The sequence below is a fragment of the Scyliorhinus canicula genome, chromosome 28 (genome assembly GCF_902713615.1).
Source record: "Scyliorhinus canicula chromosome 28, sScyCan1.1, whole genome shotgun sequence".
Lineage (NCBI taxonomy): Eukaryota > Metazoa > Chordata > Chondrichthyes > Carcharhiniformes > Scyliorhinidae > Scyliorhinus > Scyliorhinus canicula.
This window is the reverse complement of record NC_052173.1, coordinates 16,174,438-16,182,997: the sequence shown is the minus strand read 5'-3', so window position 1 is coordinate 16,182,997 and position 8,560 is coordinate 16,174,438. Positions and strand designations below refer to the sequence as shown.

The following is an 8,560-nucleotide window of genomic DNA, read 5'->3' as shown; positions in this document are numbered from 1 at the left end:
GCGACCGGCAGTGGCGGAGCAGATGGGGAGGGGGTGGATCCCTGGAGGTTCGCGCGGCCGAGGGCGAAGGAGTTCTCTTTTTTTTTTTTCTCCCACGTTCATAAGGTTTATTCCCGCATAGACTTCTTTGTCTTGAGCAGGGCGTTAATCCCAAAGGTGGCGGGGACAGAATACTCAGCAATCACAGTCTCGGACCATGCCCTGCACTGGGTGGACCTGCGGCTTAGTGAGGAGAGAGGGCAGCGCCCACTCTGGAGACTGGATGTGGGGCTGCTGGCGGACGAAGAGGTTTGCGGGCGGATTAGCAGGAAGATCCAGGATTACCTGGAAACAAATGATACGGGTGAGGTAGCAGCGGCAACGGTCTTGGAGGCTCAGAAGGCAGTTGTCAGAGGGGAGCTCGTCTCAATTCCATCCCATAGGGAAAAGAGAGAAAGAGCGTAGAGGGAGAGACTGGTGGAGCAGATACCCCGAGTGGACAGGAGATACGCGGAGGCTATTGAGGGAGCGGCGGAGTCTGCAGGCGGAGGTTGAACTGCTGACCACAGGGAAAGCGGTAGCACAGCTGAGGAAGGCAAGGGGGGCAGTCTATGTGTACGGGGAGAAAGCAAGTAGAATGCTGGCACACCAACTGTGAAAGAGGGAGGCGGCCAGGGAAATCGGGGGAGTAAAGAATAAGGAGGGTAACATGGTCTTGGATCCGGAGGGGTCTTTGAGTTCTATAGTAAATGATACGAGTCGGAGCCCCGGACGGGAGCGGAAGGGATGAGGCAATTTTTGGACCAGTTGAGGTTTCCAAAGGTGGTGGAGGGGCTGGGTGCCCAATGGAATTGGAGGAGATTGTCATGGGTATAGAGGGCATGCAATCGGGTAAAGCCCTGGGGCCGGACGGTTACCCAGGTAGAATTCTATAAGAATTTTTTGGAAATATTGAGCCCACTCCTGATGAGGACCTTCAATGAGGCTAGGGAGAAAGGAACCCTCCCCCCAACAATGTCACAGGCTTTGATCTCACTCATTCTTAAACAAGGGAAGGACCCAGAACATTGCGGGTCATACAGGCTAATTTTGCTTTTAAACATGGATGCCAAATTGCTAGCTAAGATTCTGGCCACAAGAATTGAGGATTGCGTCCCAGGGTTGATAGAGGAAGACCAGACTGGGTTTGTCAAAGGCAGACAACTCAATACCAATGTCCGGAGACTTTTGAATATTATTATGATGCCCTCAGAGGGAGGGGAGGGGAGGCGAAGGTGGTAACAGCGATGGACGCAGAGAAAGCCTTTGACTGGGTGAAGTGGGAGTACCTGTGGGAAATGCTGGGGAGATTCGGGTTTGGTGAGGGCTTTATTGGCTGGGTGAAATTGCTGTAACAGGCGCCTGTAGCAAGTGTATGTACAAACTGGCTGAGGTCGGGGTACTTCGAACTTCACCGGGGAACGAGGCAGGGGTGTCCCCTCTCCCCGTTACTATTTGCCTTAGAACCGCTAGCTATGGCACTGAGGGCCTCGAGGAACTGGCGGGGACTGCTTTGGGGGGGGGGGATTGGAACATCGGGTCTCGCTATACGCGGGTGATTTGCTCCTGTACATTTCGGACTCCGTGGACGGGATAGGGGAGGTTCTGTAGATCCTGAGGGATTTTGGTCGTTTTTCAGGGTACAAACTGAACATAGGAAAAAGCGAGTTGTTTGTGATCCAGGCCAAGGGGCAGGAGGAGAGACTGAAAGGGCTGCTGCTGAGGATGGTAGAGAAAAGTTTTCGTTACCTGGGTATACAGTGGCCAGGAAATGGGGGGGGGTTGGCACTACCGAACTTCCGCAACTACTACTGGGCAGCCAATGTAGCTATGATTATTAGGAAGTGGGGGGGGGATCATCATGTAAAGGTACTAGTCTGGTAGCTTTGATAACGGCTCCTTTGCCGTTCTCGCCGACCCGTTACTCCACAAGTCCGGTGGTGGTGGCGACATTGCGGATCTGGAGACAGTGGAGGAGGTACAAGAAGGTGGAGGGAGCGTCGGTCTGGACCCCGATATGTAACAACCACAGGTTTGTCCCGGGTAGGATGGACGGTGGGTTCCAGAGCTGGCAGAGGGCAGCCATCAGAAGGATGGGAGATCTGTTCATAGACGGAAGCTTTCAAATTTTGAAGGCGCTAGAGGACAAGTTTAATCTTCCACCAGGAAACACCTTTAAATATCTGCAAGTACGAGCATTCCTGAAAAAAACAGGTAGTGGTCTTTCCGACGCTGCTGCCACTGAGGATACAGGACAGGGTGGTCTCCGGCACCTGGGTGGGGGAGGGGAGGGTGTCGGATATCTACCAGGAACTACAGGAGGCGGAAGAAACCCCGGTGGAGGAGCTCGAGGGCAAGTGGGAGGAGGAGCTAGGTGAGGAGTTGGAAGCGGGTCTGTGGGCAGAGGTCCTGGGCAGGGTTAATTCCTCCTCAGCATGTGCCAGGCTCAGTCTAATTCAATTTAAGTTGGTCCGCCTGGCACACATGACGGCAGCGAGAATGAGCAAGTTTTTTGGGGTAGAAGACAGTTGTATGAGGTGCAAGGGCAGCCCTGCAAACCATGTCCACATGTTTTGGGCATGCCCGGAGCTTGGAGAGTTCTGGCAAGGGTTCGCGAGGGCAATGTCCAAGGTGCTTAACACATGGGTGGTGCCGAGTCCAGAGATAGCGATCTTTGGAGTGTCAGATGACCCGGGAGTTCAGGGGGCGAAAGAGGCCGACGTCTTGTCCTTTGCCTCCCTCGTAGCCCAGAGACGGATTTTATTAATGTGGAGGGACTCGAAGCCCCCGAGTGTAGAGACTTGAGTTAACAACATGGCTGGGTTTCTCAGCCTCGAGAAAATAAAGTTTGCCTTAAGGGGGTCTATGCTTCTCGGAGGTGGCAGCCGTTCGTCAACTTTCTCGAGGAAAATTAAAATGTAAGCAGCAGCAGCAATCCGTGTTGGGGGGGCGCGGGGGGAGTGCTTCATTGGGATGGTGTGGGACGACTGGGTCGCGTGGGGTAATGTCTATTTAATTGTTATTGTATATTCTCTTTTTGCACTGTTAATGTTCACTCTTTGTTTTGTTATTGTTGTTTCGACTGTTTTATTATGAAAAATTCTGCAAAACCTTAAAAGCTTTTTTAAAATGAGTGCTCTGCCCAAGCCTTTTTCTTGATCGTTTTTGTTAATGGTGGTTTGCCATTGCCTTCTACTCTCTAGGGCAGGGCAAGGAGGCAGCTCCCAAGTCTTATTTCAACCGGAATGCGAATCAAACCCGTGCTACTGCCATTATTCTGAACCACCTAACCAACTGAGCTCGCCAACCCTGCTCTCTTCCCCCCCCCCCCCCCCCCCCCCCCCCCATGTAGTGTGTTGCTGATATTCGGCTGTGGTGGGCATCGCGCCGGATCCCAACTTCATCCTCCCTGAATTTTGACTGTTCCCGATGGGATCACTGCAATGCTGGTGATCAAGGCAATGTTTCTGGCCATCAAACTGTATCTAGCGCCTGGGAATGGTCCACATACCCCTGTGATTTGCGTGGCACCTGGGGTGACTGGTGCAGTCTGCCGCCACCCAGGGCAAAATAGCAGATTGTCTTTTAGTTGAGGGTCTTTATCAATCTTGGTGCCTTTGGAAACACTAGAGAAGGCCATCGGTACAGATGCATTGAGGGAGTACTGTAGGTCAAGGAGTGAGAAAGCTAATTGTTTGTGAAATCTTTGTGGGCCTGGGCTTGGACCCAGCGATGTCATTTGCTGCTATTTGTAGCTAGTCCTACCGGGAGACTTGCTGTCCTGTTGTGGCACTGAGTACAGTTCTATGTTTCAGGTTAGAATGAGGAGGCGGAATGAAAAATATGAATCGAGCCAATGCTTTTGAGTTGCCTTTGCTTTCCTCGAGTGTAGGTTACAGCTCGTTCTAACTGAGGCCTGGTCTTATCGCTGGGCCCCCTGCTCAAATTCATATCAAATCCAAGCAATCTGCCACTTGAATGCCCTACCTCATGGTGTTGTGTGCTTTTTTTCTCTTTCTGCTTTGGCTCCGAAAAGAGATCATGCAGTGTTGATTGGGAGTAAATGTTCTGTAGATTGTAGTGTTAAATCCTGAATGAAACTGAACTCATTTGCAATGCTCACGCACTTAAATAATGTCGAAAGCAGGCTGTGTATCCTCTTGGTTTGTGACTGGCTTGACTTGATGCCAATTTCAATGGAGCGGAAGGAACTCATTCAATACTTTTTTTTTCTGATGTTCCTGTGTTGCTGCATATTTTCCACTCCACGGGATAAATGTTGATGTCTTCGCCTCCTTTTAGCCCCTCCATAAAACCCCCCCCCCCCCTTGCGAGAAATCTTGTGAGTCACCTCTCCGAATCACTGCATTCGAAACCAAGAACTTGCATCGATGCCGCCACTTTCGTGAGCTCGGGGATGTCTGAATGGGCTTTACAGCCAATCGAGTACTGGTTCTGTGATGTTGGCTGAGGGAGGAATGTTGACCAGGACACACTCTGAAGAGTGCCATTGGGTCTATTACGCTGACCTTAAGAGAGGCAGATGGGGCTTTGGTTTCATGTCTCACCCCAGGGAGGGTGCCTTCGACAGGGCAGCACTCCCTCAGTACCTCACTGAAGTGTCAGCCGAGACTGTGCTCTCTGGCGCAGGACTTGAACCCACAACCTGCATCCAAGACGAGTACTGAGCTGCGGCTCACACCCTTGTTTATGTGCAAGCAAAGAGGCAAAAGTGCAAAGGCTGCCACATCTGGCATGCCATTGATTTGAGTCTGCTTCTGTCTCTGTGAAGCACCTTGATGCTTTCTATGGTAAAGGCACTATATGAATGGAAGTTGCTATTACGAGTATTGTTAATCGGCCATTTCCCGAGCACATACTTTTTTGCTGTTCTGCCTGCCGATGAGACTGTTTTGAAATATTTTATTCTTCATTTGAAATTCTCTCTCCGACAGAATGCGATTGAATTGCACCAATTCAGTTGCTATTGTGCCAGTGTTCAAGGCTTTTCCTGAATGCCCTTCGCCCCGACTGTTTTGCTGAGTGCAGGCAGGCCCTTTCTTCTCTTTTGAGTCTTGATGTTAATTAGCTGAGACCTGCGAGAGCAGTAGTATGGGAGCTGAAAGGCATTCACAAGTGACGTGACAACTGCTGTTACAAGGTCTTTCATTGATTCATTTCTTTGTGGTGTTTAGAATCCACATCGAACAATATAAACGGCGTCTTCTGCATGTCAGTTGCTTCTGTAGTTTGTTGATTTTCCGGAATTTCTTGTAAAGTTGAGACGACTGCATCTTCCCCACAATAAAATGTCGGATGCCCAAGAGCGACAGCATCAGCTTGCTAAGCGAGGGTGCAGTAAAATAGACCGTAGCACACGGACAAAGGGTGTTTGAAAGGGACGCGTGGTATGCAGTCAGCAACCAGGAGTAAACTCTTTGAATTTCTTGCCCACGGTTTGGTAAGGGTTTGTTCTCAAATTAACCAGGCTCTTATTTCTGTCTGTGATGGCGATGATTTTATTTTTTTTTGTGAATTTTAATGCAACATTTTGACTCCCGGTGGTTTCCCCATCAACTGACGCCTGTCCGGAAGAGGTTCTGTTTTTTTTTCCCTTCACTGATGCATTGACTGCAGAATCAGTTGCAGCCTTCTGTGCAGCATGCAAAACAATCGGATTGATATGTACCTCATTATAACATGCCAGTGCCGGCGTCGTGGCTTAATTGTCTGCCGATTACATTCTCTGCCCCTCACCCCATGCAATTCATTTTTATTGGCTATTTTATAAAGTTTCCCCCACCTTGCCCTCTCCACCCCCCAACCCCCACCCAACCACCACCATAGATGTTGGGTCACATTGTAGCAATCTCCCGCTGCGAGACTGGGGGGGAATTGTTGACCTGTCCGTTTCCTGTCCTTGCTGTGGAGGACAATTCAGATGAAACTTGTCTGTACATTTGCACACACGTCAAAATGTAAATGACCGAAACTGTTCTTTTCCCCCTCCCCCATTGTTCTGCACCTCCGCACGGGAATTTGACAACATCCTAGTCTGTATCCAATATGTATCCGGTTCCCCACCACGCCTTTTCCAAAATAGGTCTTTATTCTGTCAACTGGACGCTCTTAATGTTTTGCACTCCCACTCAAAGCAGTAATTGGCCTTCGTTCAACCCTCCCCACCCATTTCCCCAAGAAGCGTTTGATCATTAAGTGTGTGCGGCATGCGATGCGACCTTATGAGCAATTCTGGATTTAATATTGAAGCAAAAAACAGAATGTTGGTGTTGTGATCTGGGAGTTTATTTGTTGATTCCCGACGAGGTCAAATCCTTTCCAATGTCTTATTTTGTTTTCTTCCATTGAACTAGCGCCCAGGGATGCCTCCGGGCAGCCGCATGCCACCTCAAGGTGCTTCCATGGGTCCGCCGGGTCCTTCGTATGGTGGAAGTCCGGCAGTGCGACCAGGCATGCCTCAGTCGATGATGGACCAGTCTCGCAAACGGCCAGCTCCTCAGCAGATTCAACAAGTACAGCAACAAGCAGCTCAGAACCGCAATCACAAGTAGGTTCACTAGCTCTTAAATTCAGTTTCTAGATATTCCAGTGCTAACTAACACCACCAAAAATGATGTGCTTTGAAACAGTCAGCGTTTCAAGAGGCAAGGGGGACAAGTATCTCCCTCAATCCCTGGAATAAAATTCTATGGATGTTCATCCCGGTAAAGCACTGATACATGCAGGATGTGGCCTTCGGGCACCGGCAGCCTTCGAATGTCACCTCAGTTGTGTTGGCTTGCTATTCTCCTGTGAGAGGCAACACAACTGAACTGGGTATAGGGCAATCCTGCCTCCATTCAACATCCATTCCTGTGCATTAGGAGAGAGATCAGAAGCAGGGAGACTGATTGATTTTCTCTTCCCCACCCCCACCCCCTTTTCTAACACAGAGCATACCTCATAATTGCTCAACTTTTTTATCCTGTTAGCTAGTCGTAACGAGGGCAAAAGCTATTCTTCTGCAGAGTAGTGCGATGACCTCTTTCAAATAATACAATCGATATCCTTCGTACTTTTGCAATCCTGGGCACCTAATCTCAGCCATTCATATCTTTCAGTTATTTCATCGTACTCTACATCATACATTACTACGGAGAAACCGGCATAGAAATTACCGTCTGGCATAATGCATAAATCACTCATTGAGCAAGCTCTGTACGTTCTCCAGCATTTTTATAGCAGGTGTCATAGTGTTGACACAGTTTACCCACTTTGCACAATTGCCCACGCTGAGCGTGGGCAGTGTAAGTGGTGGCGAATGTAGATCAGAAGATCTGTTTGCAAAGGCAGTTGAATGCAGCCACGTTTGAGCACGACATGTCATCGCTATACTCCTGGGAAGATTTCTCCCCTCCTAATCACCGTCCAGTGACTCTTTCGAAGTGCACAAGTATGTCTATGTTAAACTAATGGAAGGATTCAACTTTTCTATCGTATCTACTGCACTCCTTTCATCAAATAACCTGCTTACAGTCATTATCTTAGTTTACACGTGAAATGTAGCCACTTGGACCAAGCACCGGCTAGCTATCTGCGTCATTGAGCTTTACTCTAGTAGTGGCAGGTCAAGAGCTTGGGGACTTTCGACACAACTGCCAATAATTAAGAGAAGGGAGAATGCAGCAACAATTGGTGCCTTTCGGGAGATGGGGAGGCAATTGAGAGGGTAAAAGGTTTGAAAACATTAAAATCTGTTGAGAATCAAGTTCCTAATCCACAAATGCCTTTCTCTCGGCAACAATTGGATGATTACGTGATCTCACTTTGACTTGATATTTGATCAGTTTTATGATTAATTTGCAGAGGTTGCTGGGAGCTCGGGCCAGGTTTCTGGACTTGTTATTTTGGCAAGTGTTTTAATGTCTGTTTCTGCCAGGTAACCCGTCATGGTGCCTGGAACGGCTTGACGGTCATTGCATTCTGACTGAATATTAAACAGACTTCATTTTGGAGTGGCTAATTTTGGAAGATCAGTTGCTAGGGTAACATGTTTATTCTTTCATTTGAATAGTGCGAAGAAGAAGAAGATGGCAGATAAAATTCTACCTCAGAGAGTAAGTATATATTTTTTTGTCGTAAAAGGTTTTCCTGTACTATGGTCTTTGTCTAATCCAAAAGTTTCGAACTTTAAAAAAAAAAGTGATATGCGGAAACCATTCCATAAACTAAAGGCATGCTGGTTGAACTGATTGCAAACCTGTTGTCAATCAAAGTGTGTAAAGTGGCTCCTCCGGCTGTTGGGGGGGGGGCAAAACAGTTTTTTTGGTTCAGGATTGACATATTCAGTGGATTAGAGGTGAACCTTCAGTACCGTAATTTGGGTTCAAATCCTCATTCGGAACATTCTGGTTCAGCTTGCAACAGTTGCTGGAATCCTTGACATTGGTACAGAGTTTTTTAATGCTGATAAAGACCATGATGTGGAGATGCCGGCGTTGGACTGGGGTGAGCACAGTAAGAGGACTGGGGTGAGCACAGT

General features: G+C 48.5%; 1 protein-coding gene across 1 annotated transcript in view; it reads left to right on the top strand.

Moving 5' to 3' along the window:
- The first annotated feature begins 5,129 nt into the window (after positions 1-5,129).
- Positions 5,130-8,560, top strand: part of smarcd1 (SWI/SNF related, matrix associated, actin dependent regulator of chromatin, subfamily d, member 1) — a 34,828-nt gene continuing 31,397 nt past the window's right edge. Inside the window, exons 1-3 of the mRNA XM_038786295.1 lie at positions 5,130-5,479; positions 6,393-6,586; positions 8,093-8,135. Of these exons, the coding sequence (XP_038642223.1) occupies positions 5,429-5,479; positions 6,393-6,586; positions 8,093-8,135 (288 nt within the window). The 5' untranslated portion in view covers positions 5,130-5,428. The remainder of the gene's footprint in view (positions 5,480-6,392; positions 6,587-8,092; positions 8,136-8,560) is intronic.